At 49.5% G+C, this 17,933-nt stretch overlaps 1 protein-coding gene and 1 long non-coding RNA gene across 2 annotated transcripts; one reads left to right on the top strand and one right to left on the bottom strand.

Annotated features, from left to right (window-relative positions):
• Positions 1–479: 479 nt before the first annotated feature.
• On the bottom strand, positions 480–8,083 carry NKX2-1 (NK2 homeobox 1). Its single transcript, XM_033063903.2, has 3 exons — positions 7,871–8,083; positions 2,798–3,174; positions 480–2,030 (listed from the first exon to the last, which is right to left on the bottom strand). The coding sequence occupies exons 1-3, from the start codon at positions 7,921–7,923 to the stop codon at positions 1,360–1,362; spliced, it is 1,101 nt and encodes a 366-aa protein (XP_032919794.2). The 5' UTR covers positions 7,924–8,083; the 3' UTR covers positions 480–1,359.
• A 2,387-nt stretch (positions 8,084–10,470) lies between these two features.
• LOC116998120 lies at positions 10,471–16,293 on the top strand. Its single transcript, XR_004418314.1, has 3 exons — positions 10,471–10,636; positions 12,777–12,862; positions 16,200–16,293. It is a non-coding gene; the product is annotated as an uncharacterized LOC116998120 (long non-coding RNA).
• The last annotated feature ends 1,640 nt before the right edge of the window (positions 16,294–17,933 follow it).

The raw sequence follows: 17,933 nt of genomic DNA, 5'->3' as shown, positions 1-17,933 counted from the left end.
TAATGGCGTTAGACTTTTACCTTCTTTCTCCTCCGTGCCTTTGGCATTTGAATTTCTAGTCCCGGAATACCTTGCTTTCTCTAGCAAGAAGTCGCTGAGGTGCCCCCCGCCCCCACCCTCATCCCCCCAAAATAATCGGTCTAATGAATTTGGAACTCGATTCCTTCGCTCTTGAGTTCATTAATCCCACGCGTTTGCTTGTCCTGTTTGGACGCTGAGGACTGATCCTGTACTGTACCCCGTTAACCCTCTGGTGCAGCTCTCCTTTGGGAACAGGGTCTGGGCCCTGGGAGGGGGGGTATGACAACATCCCGGGTTGTTTTTCCACCAAGAGGAAAAAGAAAAAAAAAAAAAAAAAAAAAAAGCGGGGGGGGGGGGGGGGGGCGGGGGGGAAGGGAAAGGGGGAAAAAAGGGAGAGAGATGCAAGGAAAGGAGCGTCGGGAGGGGATACCAGAGGGGAAAATAAAAAAGAATATTCGTAATGTGTATAATTTATTAGAAGCTTCTTAGGAACTATATTTAAGCCAAATATCTACATAAGTTACAACAGGAAAAGGCGGCGTGCGCAAATAACAAACTGCCAGAGGATTTACGACGGGGTGATCAGTGTCCATAAAAAAGGTGGGGGTCGGTTTGGTTGATTGTATTTTTTTCCTTTTCTTTTTACAACAAAATATACAGGCTACTAAAAACTATGGGTTTAGTCCAACTTTTGACAGCATTATACAGCTACAGGTTCACATCAAACGTAAGGAGGAAAATAAAAGCCAAGCCTTTGATGACTCCACGTCTCCATCCGCTGGCCCTGGCGGCGGGCTGGGAGAGACCGGGGAGGGGGAAGCTGCTTCTTGTGTCTGAGTGACGCGAATGCGTTTTTTGGGGGGGAAAACCACCCCATCCCCCAAAATCTCTGTATTTACATGCAAGTCCTAGACGCTGGCAAAGTGTACATCTGATATCCAAGTCTTCAGACCATGCTTTAAGATGGTCCCCTTTCTGCAGACTGCTCCATGGTTATTAGTCTGAATATTTTTATACACCCCATAGGACAACTTTGGGGGAGAAAAAACATAAAGACCCAAAACCATCAAGAGTAACAATAAAATGGAACAAAAAAGTGTCTCTCTCTCTTAGAGGTCCGCAGAGACCACTCAGTAAAACGGGGGAAAGGGAGAAGAGCATTAAAATGGGGGGGAAGGGAGGGGAAGAAATTTAAAAAAAAAAAAAAAAAAAAAGAAGAAGAAAAAAAGCACACAGTAGTTTGGAAAGGACAGAGATTTGTGTAATTGGGAAAATATGTTGGGGATTTTTTTTCTTTTTTCTTTTTGCCTTTTTTTTCTTTTTCTTTGTTTAATCCTTTTACCAGGTCCTACCGTATAGCAAGGTGGAGCAAGACATGGCAGTGCCATAGTCAGAAGTAGAAGAGTTTAGGTGAGACAAACTGGAGACTTGGCTCTGCAGAGAGGAAGGGCTGGCCGAGTGCTGTCCCATGTCTGGAGACTGCCCCGCACTGTTTGTCTGGTGGCTCTGATGCTGTCCGAGGCTGTTGCCATTGGTAGCCACTGTGATCGTTGTAGCTGCCTGCTGCTGATGGCTCTGGATAGCTGCTGTGGGTGTGTTGGAGCCTGCTTGGCAGGGCTTGCCATCCTTCACAAGCACTGGCACTGCCACCCTTCTGGGAGACTGCTGCTGCTGGCAGGAGCCGTTCTCCTGTTGCATCTGCTGCTGCGCAGCCTTGTCTTTGGCCTGGCGTTTCATCTTGTAGCGGTGATTCTGGAACCAGATTTTGACCTGAGTCGGGGTGAGATGTATCATGCTGGCTAAATGTTCCCTCTCTGGGGCGGAGAGGTATTTTTGTTGCTTGAAACGTCTCTCCAGCTCGTAAACCTGGGCCTGCGAAAAAAGGACCCTCCGTTTCCTCCGCGGCGTGCTCTGGAGCGGGGCCATGCTCTTGCTCACGTCTCCCAGGGAGCCGAGGCTGCCCATGCCTCCCATGTTCATGCCCGAGGACGGCGCCATGAAGCGGGAGACTGCAAGGGAGAAGGCGGCACGTTTTAGGCGGCTCGGCTTGGCCCGGCCCGGCCCGAGAGGGGCCCCGCGCTCCGGCAGCCCCCGCCGCCGCCTGCCCCCAGCGGAGCTCCGCAGCCCCCGGCAGCCCAGCCCCGGCCGCGGCCTCGGGGCGCCCGCACTTGTAAACAGCGGCTCACGTCCCTGGGGCGAGAGGTGGCCCCCTTCTCGGCCGGCAAGCTCCAGTGAATAAGGGCGACCACTCGCCCCTCGTCCTGCCCGGGGGACAGCCAAGAAAGTACCTAATGTGACAGTCGCGGCGGCAGCGGCCGCGGACAGCGGCTCCGCCGGCGCCGCCCGAGGAGGACTCTCCCGCTCCCCCGCCGCTTCCCGGGACGCGGCCACGGCGCCTCCGGCGTCGCCCCTCGCCCGCCCGGTGCAGGGCTGCGCGCAGGCGGACGGGCACCGCCGGCTCCCTTTGGGCCCCCGGGCCGTGACGCTCCCGCCCCGCTGGACGGCGAGAGCCAGGCTCCCGCTCCCCTCCACAGCGGGGCTTCCAAACCCCTTGCCCCGCAAAAGCAGCCGCGGCAGGCTGACATGCAACCAGCCGGGGTGGAAGGACCCGGCACGATCCTCGGGCAGGAGGAGGAATTTGGGATTTGGGGGGCGCGTCTGGGTTTGAGACCGACTTTTGCCCTGTCGCGGACCCCCCCGGTGCCTTCTGCCCGCGGTGTGTCGGGACAATTGCGCGGCAAGCCCCCTTCGGCCACCCAGCCCCGGGCTGACTTACTTGAGGAAAAGCGGGGATCCGGGTTGGTGCCGTACCATCCTGTCGCCGAAGCGCTGTTCCTCATGGTGTCCTGGTAAGGCGGCAGCTCGCTCATGTTGCCCAGGTTCCCATTGCAATAGCCCCCCATCGTAGCATGGGAGAGCTGGGGGACCCCTGCCGCTGTCATATGGTAGGCGGCAGTCACTGTTCCGTTGTGGCCCATGGGGTGCTGCTGCATGGCCGGCTGAGAAACCTGAGACTGTCTGTAGGCTGACAGGGGAGCCCCCAAGTTACTGGCCTCCATGCCCACTTTCTTGTAGCTTTCCTCCAAAGGACTCAAGATGTCAGACACTGAGAAAGGAGTCGTATGCTTTGGGCTCATCGACATGATTCGGCGGCTGGGGAAAAAAAAAAAAAAAAAAAAGGAAGGGGAGGCAAATCTTTTTTTTTTTTTTTTTTTTTTTTTTTTTTGCCAGATATTCTGGTGTTGCCTTAACGCCGATCTTGTTGGATGTACACGTAACCGAGTGGACGAAGTCCGCCTTAATTGGATTGAGTGGAGGCTCAGGGCTGCCTTTCGTTTGTTTTAGCCAGACGCCAGGTTTTAGGCTGCCACCAGAGGCGGGGCATAGGCACTAAAGCAACAAGACAATAGAAGCCTACATCTTGCCCAAGATAATTAGCTTACATGCTGATGACAAGGTAAACACCTTTAAGTTTTACTTGTCAGAATTTTTTTATGTCTTTAGGAAAAAAAAAAAAAAAAAAAAGAGACAGAGACAGAAAGGACGGGAGAGAGAGAGAAAAAAAAAAAAAGAAAGAAAGACCCCGTGAGCACAACTCTTTTTTTTCCTTTTTTTTTTTTTTTTTCCCTCGGAGGTGGCAATATCGTGGACGGGAAATGGAAGGCAAAGCAAAAAGACCACTATGTGACTGGGTAAAAGGATTTAAAAACAGCTCCCGGGTGGCAAGGCTGTCAGCCCAGCCTTTGTGAGAGCTGGGGAAATGGGGTGGAATGCCAGTAAGCCAAAGGACAGAATCTCCCTCTTCCCCCACTAAGTTTGGTCCGGAAGGAGCCCCGCCGCCGGGAGGACAACTCTCCGGAGGGCAGATCTTTCTCTCCGGGCCACAGCTCCCCATGCCCCGCACTCTCCGCACTGCCTTGTCAGACGCCCCGGCCGGCTGGGGCTGAACAAGCGCTTGGGGTTTCGTATCTCGGGAGCACTCTCTATGTCTCTCTCTTAAGCTACTCAGAACAAGGATCGTTTCTCTCTCTAAACCCGTAAATTTTTTTTTTCTTTTTTTTTTTTTTTAATATCGCAGAGAGGGATGGAAGACACAAGTTTGCAAAATCAAGCAGCAATTTAATTGCCTGGGGCGAGAGACCGAGGAAAAATAGGTTAGCGCGAAATGTCGCTTGTTATATTCTCAAAGGCAAAGACTCTCCCAGTCTCTCGTGGTCCCTCTGAAGCTGAAGCTGCTTTCTAAGGTTATTTATACAGCACGGGAGCTGGATGGAGAAGACCTCTCCGGTCATCTGCTACACGACCTTGCCAATGAATTCCCTGTAGGTTCCAATAAACTGCAATTCCTGGCACTTTCAGATCTGTTCTCGGATCCGGTGTGAAAACAAAAGCTATCCATTCACAGCCACACGCGCACGTACAGCCAGCCAGTAGCTAATGTCACTCGTGTCTTTGAAGAAATCTTCCAACGCCTAGTGTCTCCAAAGCTTATATTTCGGGGTGATCCGGGTGGAGGAGAGAAACCTCCCGTGAGTGTTTCACACCCGGCCTACGGCCCTGGCAACCACAATTTAATACAGCGATTACCTGAATATTAAGAAAATTACAGCGAAGGTACAGTTAACCCTGGGACTTTGAAGTGTCAAGTAACTATTTAGTAATTGCACTTGTAAATATGTTTGTGCTGGGCTGGTTCGTGCTTAAAAATGCAAAAGTGCACTTGCTACCCGGGAATAACTAAATATCTTTGTCTAAAGTGGCAGCATAAATAGCCGGTCGCTTTGTGGCTGTGCTTGATATTAGTACATAAGGATCATTTTGCTTCAATTGGGAGGCTCTCATTCACTAGGCAAGAAACCGTTTAGGAGAAAGTAGGTTCCCGTATGAGAGTTAACATCCTTCAAGTGTAAGCCTCAGTCTTGATTACACTTTAGAGCTCTGCAAGAGGTGAGCTTTTCCACACAAATATAATCGGGGGAACTTTCCTTCAATCAGGCCTCCAGCTCTCTTACATCATCTCAGCTGCTTCTTTCGGCATTAGCTCCCTCAAGGCTGAATATCCCGAAGTGGGTTGGTTGTGAGTCTGCTGGGTCACCAAAGACAGAGAAGGGCGACTTTGGGCTAGAAAGGCGTTTGGTTTTTACCTCTTCTTTTTTCCTCTTTTCTTTTAAAACCTTTCAATCTTGTCTTTACATATCTCTGGAACATTTCTTTACCCCCCCCACCCGTACCTCACCTCCCGCCCCTTTCTTTCCCCTTTCTGCGCGTATTTTTGAGTATGGTCTTTGGTTTTGTTCCTACAAGGAGAGAGACTCGACCTTGCTTAGTGGTTTGATTGTTTGGGGTTTGTGATTGGGTTTTTTTAACCCCGAATTTATAAATCACTCCATCCCCATGCATCTTTAATGAACTTTTAAAAGAAGGGGCTAGATGGAAGGAAAAAAAAATAAAATACTGCAGGATCCACCAAAACGAGGGGTTGGTCGGCTTTAATCAGGGAAGAAAGGCGGCGAGTGACCGTGCAGTTTGTGGGGCAGGAGCAGCGACTCCCTTGCCATGCACAGAGTGCGAGGTGGGGCAGCTGGGTAGGCCCCAGCAGCAGCTCCGGCCGCGGGAGCGGGGAGCGGGGAGTGGGGAGTGGGGAGCGGGGTAATGGGGAGCGGGGAGTGGGGAGCGGGGAGTGGGGAGTGGGGAGCGGGGAATGGGGAGCGGGGAATGGGGAGTGGGGAGTGGGGAGCAGGGAGTGGGGAGCAGGGAGTGGGGAGCGGGGAATGGGGAGTGGGGAGCGGGGAATGGGGAGTGGGGAGTGGGGAGTAGGGAGCGGGGAGTGGGGAGTGGGGAGCGGGGAGTGGGGAGCGGGGAATGGGGAGTGGGGAGTGGGGAGTGGGGAGCGGGGAGTGGGGAGTGGGGAGCAGGGAGCGGGGAGCAGCGAGCGGGGAGTGGGGAGCGGGGCTCTGGACACGCGGGCGGGCGAGACTCCCCGCCGCCCTGCGCCGGCCCCGGAGCGCCGCCCGAACGACCCTTTGGCCGCCGGCTGCGCCTGCCAGACCTTATTTATCCTCTCACTCGAATGAGCGCAGGTTAAATCGCCTCCGAAACATTGCTCGGTTAGGTTATCCCGAGCGAGTCGGGCCTTGGCTCTGCGCGGGGTCTGGCAGAAGGAAGCTAATGTGAGAGCGCTTAGTTCACCTTTGCTGGGAAGCGGGTGAAACTCTCTTGTGCACGTCTGACCGCTGAGTTAGGAGTACACCGGCGCGCGTACAGGCGCGTACAGCTACATTTAGCCCGGCTAGATCGACGTGGTGTAAAGGAAACGGGTCAGCCTCTGCACCTGCTTTCCTGCCCCAAATGAGCTATAACGGGGCGAGTCACACCATGAACAAGGGGCGAGAAAACTCCGCTGGTGCCGTGTCACTTCACTCTTCTTTCAAACCCTCCACTGGAGTTTCGTCTGCCAGAGATGGCTGCTCCCAGCTTCCGGGGAGGGTGGCCGTCCCGACAAAATCCTGCCTAGGCTGCCTTTAGCGATATATTCGTTTACCTGGCGATGCTGCTTAGTAAAACACTCGAGTTAAAAAGAAATGCTAAGGAGGAGAGCAAGGAAGATGAGATGCGTTCTGCCTGGTGGAAGCATTTTCATGAGAAAAGCACGGTTTTCACCCCGTGTTTGCAGAAATGCGGCTACACGGACGTCCCTTCAATAGCTTCTGACCCCACACAATCCTTTTGATAACACTCGAGAGGTGGAAGAATGGGAGACTTTGTCAATCAAATGGTGCCAATCCCAATGGAAACGGTGCCACCAAGACCGCAGAGCGTTTCCTCATCAACTGGATTGCGGGGGCTGGGAACTCAAGGATCAGCTTTTGAAAGTGCGCACAGGGCTCTCCAGAGACAACAATGTCTTTTTTATACGAGCTGCTGTGCCTCCCCAAGGGGAATCAAATATGTTCGACCAGGCAGAGCTCGGAGGGCTCGGAGGGCAGAGGGTAAGGGTCCCATGCAAACCGCACGCAAATACTTTCTCAGCAAGAAAGAGGCTTTCTAGGTGTAACTTTTTGATCCAAAGCCATGATTTGCTCCGTGCTCCCTCTGGGTCAGTTCACGGATGCACGTCTGGCCGCCCCCCCGCGCCCAGCCCTGCCTGCTGCCCTGCCCGCAGCCGTACAGCCCGGGAGCAGCGCTCTGCGGCGGGGCCAGCTGCTCCTAGAGAGGTCCGAGTTAGAGGTGGCAAGAGCAGGTCTGTGAGAGAGCTCTTTCTTAGCTCCTGGTCATCAGTATAAACCTAACACATCCATAGAGAGATGTAAATGACCACCTGGAATAATGGCACCCCAGAGGCAGCTTGCCGCGACTCTCCCCTCTCGACCCACCCTGAGCGAGCTCATAGAAACTTCATATGATTGCTTGTGCGTGTCGGTGTAATACACCCTCTGATTCCCCCATGCTCCCCAGAATGGAGAATGTGCCCAGAACACCTACGCGGGGAGCGGAGGTTTCCGTAGTGATCGTGTAGGGCGGACTTGTGTCTCTGGCGGTCGCGGGCAGGGCGCTGGGAGCCGCTCCCCATCTGGAAAGCACATGCTTGGGCGTGTAAGAAGGCAGGAGTAGTCCCAGAGACGCAACCCTGCGAGCCCTACCTAGGCACGGAGCGCTCTGGGTGTGTGTGTGGGGAAACGCCTGTTGTGGCTCATGGGGACAATTCCTCACCGTGGGAAAACCCCCTCTGCCCTGGTTATCTCGTTAGGGTGGTAGAAACCCCTCCATACACCGGTCGAAACCTCTCCCCCTGGCGTGGGAATCTAAGGCAACCAGCGAGACCACCAAAGGCTAAAGCGAAAATCCTCACCCCTCCGCAGAGCACGCACAGTTGCTCCTCCAGCTGCCCAGGGCGTGGAGCATCTCGCAGCTGGGGGTTCTCGGGGCCCCTTCGCCACCGGTCCCTGGCGGCCCCACTCGCAAAGCTCTGTGCGAGCGAGGGCACCGTTGCCTCCGCTCAGCTCTTTTCCCTCCTTTCCCAGTTGCTGGAGGACGGCTGAGCCCTCCTGCCCTAGTCCTCGACACCCTCTCCGTCCTTTCCTTCGCCGGGCCGTTCCCGGCCAAGAGGGCCAGGGTGGGGCCAGGTACGGGGTGCCAGGGCAGGGCTCCCGGAGCCGCGGCGGCGGGCGGAGAGCCGCCGTGCCAGGGCGGGGGCGGCGGGGCCCCGGGGCCCCCCTCGGCCACACCGCGCCCCGCCGCGGCTGCCCGGCGCGGGGAGCCGCGGGAAAGGGCTCTTTGTCGCCATGAGAGCCCCGCCATGTAGCCTCGAGTGGATAGCAGCAGCACTAGCTCCGATGTGCGAACTACGGTCTGACCGCCTCGTCCGATACTATCAGAGGTTAATATAAGCCCCCCACATCTGGCTTTCTTAGTGTCAGTAGACTGCCACTGCCGCAAAAGTGTCAGTACGCGCACACAAGACTTACAGTTGCCCCGAAGCGTTTTTGATACACCAAGACAGAGGCGATTGTGAGGAGGATTGGTGAGACAACTTGCAAAAAGTTACCCTGTAGACAGTCAAAAATACAAGCATTTATTTAGATATGAAATACTTATAGATACAAAATAGTATATACCTAGAAGAAGACTTCCGCCGGCATATATCTATTTATCTGCTTTTAGGTACAGCTATTAGTATATTACATTGGCTGTCTTAGGAGTTACGCGCTTTTGTGTGTGTTCCCAGACATGCCCACACACACATACAAGCGTGGGGGTGCATACCTCCGGCAGCGGGCATGCATGAGTATATATTTACGCATACATTCACAGTCTTCAACCCTGTCGTCTCTTAAGTGTTTCGAAAAGGAACTCAGCTTTTAAGTGGGTCACCTCGCCGCCCTCCCTTCCCCTTCCCTCGCCCAGGCCTGCGGCCGCGCCGGCGCCGGGAAAAGGGGCTCTCGGCTCCCGGGTGGGGTTGGACGCGGAGGCGACGGACATGGCCGTGCCTGCGGGTGCAGAGTGCAGAGGCGGGCTGGGGTCACCCCCACCAGTTTGATTTACCCAGCCCTTTTCTGTTCCAGCGTGTCTGCGGGGCCGGCGGCGCGGGGGCTCACTGCCCCCTGCTTTGGTCTCGAAGCCCTCGCCGTGCCTCCGGACCGCCCCGCCGAGGGCCCCGGGAGCTGCAGCAGCCTGCCCTGGGCGTGCTGCCTGCCGGGGCTCCGGCCCTCCCGCGCCCTCGCACGGGGCCGAGCGCGCCGGGACTATGCGCGCTGGTGGACAGCCGACTTTTCCCCCTCGACCTTACCCTGGGGCTATCCAAAGCTCCCTTTTATTTTCAGTGTCACTTCGGAGTTTGCCTTTTGTTCCCTGCTACCTCTCGCTTCCAGGGATACGGGCGACTCCCAGCTGGCTCGGGGAAGAGCTAGCGGTTGCAAAGATATTTCATTTAAAAACATCCTTTCGACCAGCCCTTGTGGTGCCCGAGCTTTATTTTCGTGACGGGGAGAATGGGATTGTTTGTTTTGCTTTTGTTTTCACAGCAAAACTCGAGGGCAAGTTGCAGAAGGGCTGATGGGAGCCCCGGCCCTTCCTCCTGGTGCCCAGAAGGGCCAGCCAGCCGGGGACCGACGTACCCGGTGTGTGACCACGGCAGCCCGGGAACCCGCGGCTTCAGGCGGACCTGTCCGCGGATGCCCTGCTGTCGCTGATTTCGGAGTGACCGAGTGCTCTGGTTAATGCCCTCAAATTCTTTTCTCCCTCTCCTCTGCTCGCCCGTCTGCGGCTTGACCTGAGCTCTCCCGGTGGCTTTAATTCGGAAGGAAGCTGCCATCGTCCCATCGCACCCTTTTTGATGTGGGCAGGGGCCAGCAGCGCAGGGTGCGCGCGTTGCCGGCCGTGCGGAGGGACGCCGGCGCGGAGGGAGCTGCGGCCGCCTCCCTCCGCTGGCCGCCGCGGAAAGCGCAGCGCCGGGCCCGGGCCGCGAGGGCTGCCACTCACCTGGGCCTGCTGGCTTGCTGCTGTTGTTGAAATTTCACCCTAGCTGAGGCAAAATAATATAAATGAGGAAACAGAACGGGAATCTGCTCAGTTACCCTTGGCATATTCATCTGTTTTCACTGTGCGTTTCTCCAAATCGAGGGGGAAGGATTAGCTTCTTTTACTGTTGCTGCAGCTCCTCCTCAACATCTTCCCATAGAGGTAGCTCTGCCTCTGAGCAAGATTCTTCCCCCTTGCTGAGGAAAGTGAAATTTGCCAGTTCCTGGATCAAGAGGAACTGTTTAATAATTTCTGCTTGATCCAAGAACTTGCTTTACAGCAGCACAGTCAAACAGTTTCAAATTGTGCTCTTGCTAGTTGATGGTCATATATATAAAAGATTCTCACTCAAAAACTGCCTTTTTGAGATTGATTCTGCTTCTTCCCTTGCTGCTTCCTACCTTTTGAACTTGTAGCCCATGAATCATCACATGAGGGCTGCTCTCAGTCTCTGCTCTGCAGGAGCAGCTCAACTGCCCCGTGGTCTTCTCTGAGTGTGGGAAGTGAAGATGCAAGCACCACCCAGGTCTGAAGCCCTTGGAGATAGAGCTGACATGGCCTGGTAGGGCCAGAGTGACCCAACTGCCCATTCAGAGTGGTAGGTAGTTTGTTTATTTGTTATGTGAGCCTTAAAAATCAACATTTCTCAAGTCTTAAAAAACCCAACCAACCAACCAACCAACCAACCAACCAACCAACCAACCAACCCACCAACCAAACCAAAAACCCCCAGTCAATGTTCACTCTGCTTTGGTTTTCTTTTGTTCCTTTCCTAAAGAGAGGACACAGAAATCTCCTAAGCAGAGAGGTCCATTTCAGAAGCCCAAGGGTAAACCTAGGGTTGTTTCAGAAGCCCATTTTTCATTTAATGGGAACCAGTGTCTCTGGGAAGATCATGCCCTCAGTCTGGCTAGTACAAGTGGTAGCTCTAGTTAAAAGTTGATGTAAAAAGCTGCAGCACAAAGGAAGCCATTTGTAGCTAAACTCGACAATGAACTTTATTGGTCCTCCTACCAAGCTGATTAACAAAGCTCTACACTCTGCAGTATTGTTTCTGAGGCTGGGTTTTGTTACCAGTTACTGATGTATGTATATGGCCCAGGGTGCTGATTTAACAGGTGCATTCCTCTTGCCAGGAAAAGGTTCATTTCAGTTACCAGTTTCAGCTAGTTCAGTTTCAAATACCAACTTTGAAGCGTTTCCTGCTGTAAACAGGGTCTTGAAAGTTTATTGTACAGTGGAATGAATATATGCATGGCATACATGTCAGGAAAGGCTCTTCTTGAGCCACGAGACCTGTGCCAGGAATTTCACAACTCTGACAACAGCTCCCATCACCTCTAAGTCTATAGGCCAGACATCTCAAACCAGATCAAGTTCCATGAGCAGGACTACCCTGCAACACTCCATCTTTCAAAGAATCTGCTCTAAAAGCAGTGTGTGTAGATTGCTCGGTCCACAATGGCATCTGTATACAATACAACTGTAATTGTAATACAATGCAATGGCACCTGTATTGTCACACATAGCAGAGTTCCAGTATTTTATGCAAGAGATGGAAACGTGGGATAGTTATGTGAGGTACATGAGTAACTCATAGTTAAATGATAGTAAAATGAGTTACAGCTATTTGCAGCACTACATTACTTCTGGGATGAATGGGCATTAGTGTTTTTCTGCAACTGCATGCACCCCATATCTTTCCTCAAACACTGTAATTTTCACTCTGCCAAATATGTTGGTTTATATGAATTGCACAGTGTAAAATATAGGATGTTTTTCTTGCCAAGGAAGATGAAGCAAAGGGTTCACCAAAATGTCTCACCTTTTCCTTGTCCCAAGAAGAACCAGAAATCCAGAAAAGGAATGAAAAAATTGGAAAGACATCTCTCACCCTTGCAGCTATGTGAAGAACAGAACTGCTCCTGAATGAGCTGGGTCTTACTGTAACCTGCTGATGTCCAAGTCTTCCTCTGCTGTGTCCCAGAAGCAGCCTCTCTTCCCTTTGGTTTGCCATTGGCAGGATTCTTTGGCTCCCATACTTCCAGGGGATGGGTAGCACAGTTCCACTTGCAACCGAGTGTTTATTGAAAGGTTTCCCAGATTTAACAAATGATGAGCTTGGCCTTGCAGAGCCTTTCTTCCTGGACTTGATCAGCAAGAAGAAAAGAAAGTAGTTCAGCTTGGGGTTCAGTTGGGTTGAAAGAGCAGAACCAAAGCTTCTTTGTATTGTAACCTTAAAAATGCACCAAACAAATTTCTGAAGGTCCAGAAGTATTTTATCTTTAAATTAGAACAGCACTTTTTATTCAAATAGAAATCCTAAAATATATGCTAAAACAAGTCCTTGCTAGCAGCTCTATTTTCTGTTTTCCCAGACATTAGTCATTATTAGCGTTGTAGTACAGAAGAGTCTCCATGTAGCAGGATTATCTTCTAAATTACTTTGAATGATAGACATAATGAAGTTAAGAATTTCACTTATCTTTGCCCTGTCATAAATGAAAGCACATATTATACTTATTCAAAAAATAGCTGACCATAGAATTAGGTTCAAGTTACATTTTCAATGTAGAAATGTTTATGCTGAAAAAGCCTGGATACTTTCTTGAAAGTAGTTTAATCATGTAAAATAGTCCATTAATGGATTTTGACTACTATTCAGTTTTTTAAATAATGTCCCTTGTAATTAGTTGTTTTATCATTCCTTTATGAGTGTTGCTTATTTTGAATTCCAGGGAAAGAAGACTGCTAAGCTGATATAATGAGATAATATCCTTCACTGGCATAAGTAAGGCTACGAGATGGACTGCTACCCACATTGGTAATTATACATGCTCTATTTCCACAACTGGAACCAGAATGAATACTCTACAGCATTTTACTCTCTCTGAATAATATTAACTGAAAAAAAACCCAAGTGAGTAACTTGTTTACGTATTAGTGTTGGAGGAAACAACCTGAGCTGCCTGTCCTTGAGTCTGTGGAGCCAAACTCATTCAGCAAGCACTTAGCACAGGACTAATGAGGAAGCCATTTTACCACCTACATATACACAAGTGTGCCAGCTCTGCCGCTCCACAGAGGTGCCAGCCTCAGGTTCTATATACCCTGGGAAGGGACCAGACAGCAAAGAGAGCATCACAGATTTGTCCAGTTGTGAGATACAAGCTTCATAGTGGAACAAAAGTGACACTCCATCCCATCTAGTCTGTACGAGCTCAAAACGCTCTCTGAATAACAGAAATTTGAGAGCATATTATGACATGCTATAAGAGGCAAAGATGTAGCCCATGGTCATGGACAATAAATGGGTCCAAATTATCTTCTAGAAATCTTTTCTGACTAATGAAGGGTTGCAAACCCACACATTGCCTATCTGGCCACACTGACCTCATTGGCAGCTTAGCACAGTTTGCTGTTGAGACTGAGAGGCAGAACTTGTGGTAAAAGTGTAGGCACAGTCAGAGGAACTCAGTGCTTCAGACAAATGAAGCCCTCAGTGGTCCCTGTGCCTGCAGTGGCTACAAAGCAGTTAAAAACATTTTGAGAGGAAAACTGCCATGGTAGAACAGCCCAGACTGTTCCACAGTCCATCCTTGTGTGTCTGCAAGCAGGGCTGCCCATGGTGCCTCAGGAGCATGCACACTGCCATCATCTGCAGGCGGGGGTACACCCTGCCATTTGGCCACCTGTGGCCTGGGACTTTGCTGGAGTGAGAAATAAGGATGCATTTAAATTCAGTGGGAAGAGTCTCTGGTACTTACAGCATCTAAAGCTTGCACTGCAAAACCTATCAAAAAGTACTTGCTTTTCATTATAGAATTTTGGTGCTTTTGCGGTGAAAATACTTGGTCCTGAGTTCAGCCTGGAAACATCAAATGGAAATACATATTACATGAAGCAGGGGTTTCCAAACAAATCTTCCTTTGGGTACTGCTTGCTGCAGCAGCCCTTGCTGATGTCAGGGATGGCAGCTGAAGCTCTTGGCACTCACTGTGGCCAGGGTTCCTGACAGCAATTGGTGGCTGCCAGCACTGACTTTGTAGCAGATCTATGCCTCATTCCACCTCCTGCTCCTCAGCCTCTCATCAACCCTCTCCCAGCACTAGGATGACAACCATCAACTTTCTAATCTTTCCCCAGCCACACTGCATTTCTTCCTCTTCCTCCTATTCCGCTTTCACAGCTGACCAGCACTGGCAGTGTACAGGAGCTGGCTTTGGTTGCAGAGGCTGTGTGACAGCTTGCAAGCAGGTACCAGCCTCACAGCTGAGCACCTTTCTTGCGTAACACACAGCAGTGTGAGTACCAGCAGTATTGCACAGGCTGCAGAATCTTCATGCCCAGGAAAATTATGGATTAAACGACCAACCACTTCAGAAAAAAAGAAAAAAAGGTGTCTGAAATGTTTGTACACCTGCAAAATTTTGGTTTCTGCAGAAACTTTTCAATGGATTTTGGATGCTCAGCTCTCCATGGTCTGTTCCTTGCAAGGCATAATACTTTGCTGAATGTGCAGCCCCTTCAATTGCTGGGCTTCTCTACATTTTCCTTTTCTGACTAAGTCATTATGTATCCTGCATTTATGAAAAATGGCTAGAAATACAGGACTTTGCCTTTCTCTCAATCTGCATGTCATTCCTTTACAAAGCTTGAAAATATTTTTCCTCTGGTATTTATTCATTTTGCTGTGCTGTATATCCAATTAGACTATTCTGCTGCATTCAGAAATGAGAACAGTTCCACCTCTCACGCATCCAGCTCCATTTCTCTTCAGTTTCATTTCCCCCAGGGTCACTGTTAGGTGATGATATGCAGTAATGTCCCCAGTGAGGTGCTGTTTCCATTAACTTTCCCCTTCAGAGGTGGTCAGAGGTCTGAATTCTTATATGATTTGTTTTCTTGGCTACTTAGAAAATAAGATTCAGTTCTGATCCCTCTTCTAAATGGACATGCTTAATTTTCTGTATTTCTTCATTTTTTAACAAAGCAGTGTCTTTTACTTCTGATTTTAAAACAAGAAGTACGTTTTTGTGCATAATGTTTTTTTTAATCAGCATTCAATACTATTTATATAAAATGGCTATAAAAGGAGGAAGAAATCACATGGCAGAACATAACATGCACATCTATATACACATATTAAGATGTTCACAGAAAATGCTCTCAAACACATCCACATGAAATACATTGAGAAAGAAAAAATACCTTTTTCTGTGGAGCACAAAGTGCCTTCTGTAGGTGAATAAATGTGTATGCCCCATCATAAACGATGAAGTCTGTTCAGAAGGTGTAAACTTTTCTGAATCAAACATGATCCAACATCCAATGTGCTTTGGGGGAATAAAGGGGATGACAAGTCGAACACAGTAGTTTTCCATTCTTCTCTCAATGAAGTGTCATTTGAAAGTTTATGTTCTGAAATAGCAATGTTTTTCTCTGAAATGGCAGTGTTTTTCTCTTCATGAAATTTTGACATGTGTAATGCCTTGTTGCACTTTACTTTGCAAGGGTGGCTATTTCCCTAAAGCTACTATTACTTGGTAGCCTTGTGTTTACACTTCACACCACTTGGGGCCCATGGTAGGGCTTTGTGAGAGGAGCTGGAGACAAATGGCTCTGTACTTCACCATCACGGACCTTGAATGTTGCAGAAGTAGGTTTGGAGACAAATTAGGGCAAGCACCTCAGGGGAATCTGTGGCCCAGAAATATGCAGGAGAAGGTTTGGACATGCAGTGACTCCTACTGAAAAACCAGAATTATTGCCCACATAGTCAAACCTATGAATAAGCATCATATCTGGGGTGAATTTCAATCACTGATTGGATTTCTTTCATATAGTTTTGTTGCTCTTTCTATGTTTTCATTGCAAATTTTATTTCCTACATTATGTGATGGGTTGATCCTGGCTGGATGTTTAGTACCCACCAAAGCTGCTTCATTGCACCCCTCCTCATCTAGCCAGGGGTGAGAAAAAATACCGTGAAAGGCTCTTGGGTTGAGATAAGGAAGGGATCACTCACCAATTATTTTCATGAGTGAAACAGTCTCAGACTGGGGAGATTAGCTGAATTTATTACCAAGAAAATCAGAATAGGATAATGCAAAGTCAACCCAAATCTTTAAAAACCCACCTTATCCTTCCCTCCTTTACAGGTTTAACTTTATTCCCAAGCATCTCTGTCATCTCCCCTCCAGAACTGCAGATGGATGGCAATGGGGGTTACAGCCAGTTCTTCACTGCTGCTGCTTCCCTCTCAGGGGAAGGACTCTTCACATCCATCCCCTGCTCCAGAAATCCCACAGGACACAGTCTTCCATGAAATTCTCCAAAGTGAGTCCTTCCCACAGACTGCTGTTCTTCACAAAGTGCTCCAGTGTGGGTCATAAGTCCTTCCTCAAACCTGCTCCATCAGGTCCTGCCAGATCCTGGTACAATGTGGACTTCCCATGGGGTCACACCCTCCTTTGGGCACCCACCTGCTGTGGCATGGGGCTGCTCCAGGGGCTGCAGGTGATTCTCTGTTCCACTGTGAACCCAAATGGGCTGCAGGGACACATCCTGTCTCACCATGATCTGCACTGGAGGCTGCAGGGAATCTCAGATACAGGCCCTGGAGCACCTCCTGCCCCTCCTTCTTCACTGGCCTTGGTGTGTGCAGAGCTGTTGCTTTCATATGTTCTCAATCCTCTGTTCTCTGGTTGCAATTTTCTTCTGCCTTTCTTAACTTTTTTTCCTTCCTTCTTAACCATGATATTCCCAAGGTGCTACCACTGTCACTGATGGGCTTGACCTTGGCCACTGGTGGGTCTCCCTTGGAGCTGGCTGGCACTGGTTCTGTTGAACACAGCTGGAGCCTTTAGCAACTTCTCACAGGAGCTCCCTCTGTAGCCTCCCCCAGCTCCCTGCTATCAAATATTTTATTGGAAACCCAATGAAAGTTATCTGCATTTAACTAAAGACTCATCTATAAATATTACACTATAATTAAAGAGGGAAAGTTTAAAGCTGGATTAAACCATATAATTTTCAGTAGATTTTTTTTTCTGAATTGTCATCTTTTATTTCTGAACAAATCTAATTTAAACTCCTTATGGATGTTGATTGCCACATTTTTGTCTGCCCTCCTACCTTATGTGGATATCATTACCCAGTTGTATTGTTGATTAAAACTGATGTTATAAAAAACTGAACTTTCTCTCTCAAAAATGTTTTCTCTGCTTCAATACAGAAGTGGAGAAAGTCTCAAATGTTAAGGTTTTTTCAGAGGCAGAAATTTCAACAGAATTTTGTTGTTTAGATAAATGGCCTGAATTCAGGAAGAGTATAAAATTCTTCTGTGGGAGAGAAATTTCAGTTTGCAATAATCTCAGATTTAAAAAACCCTAATCGATCTGAATTCTTAAAATAATTTTCAGTAGGTAAAAGTCTATATGAAAATCTAATAGTCTGCTTCCTTCTGGGGAGGAGAAAGTTGCAGAAAAAAACTCTGAAACTGTGCACCTGAATATCAAATATTTGACAGAACTCTGCTCCATCACACAGTCTAAGCAGTTGACACAAATGTTCTCCTCTTGTATGAATTACTAATGCTCAGTTTATTAGGGTGGGAATGGGAAATCAGTCGTGTTGTCTCCACAGCAGGATGAACTGGGTCTGATTTAGCATCAGGAATGTTATTGCTGCTTTCTAGAAACTGAAAGGTGTCTGACCTGCCTTTGGCAATCGATGCCCACATTTGTTACCTGTCAGAGAAGGGTTTCATTCTTAGCTACTAGGAAGGTTTGTATCCAAAACCCAACATTGATTAGATTCTTACATTAGAAGACAGAGAGGTGGACATCAGTGTAGCTGGGAAACAGCTTGAACCAAATTTTAGGCAGCAGCTA

Source organism: Catharus ustulatus, chromosome 6 (genome assembly GCF_009819885.2).
Source record: "Catharus ustulatus isolate bCatUst1 chromosome 6, bCatUst1.pri.v2, whole genome shotgun sequence".
Lineage (NCBI taxonomy): Eukaryota > Metazoa > Chordata > Aves > Passeriformes > Turdidae > Catharus > Catharus ustulatus.
This window is presented reverse-complemented; position numbering and strand designations above follow the sequence as displayed.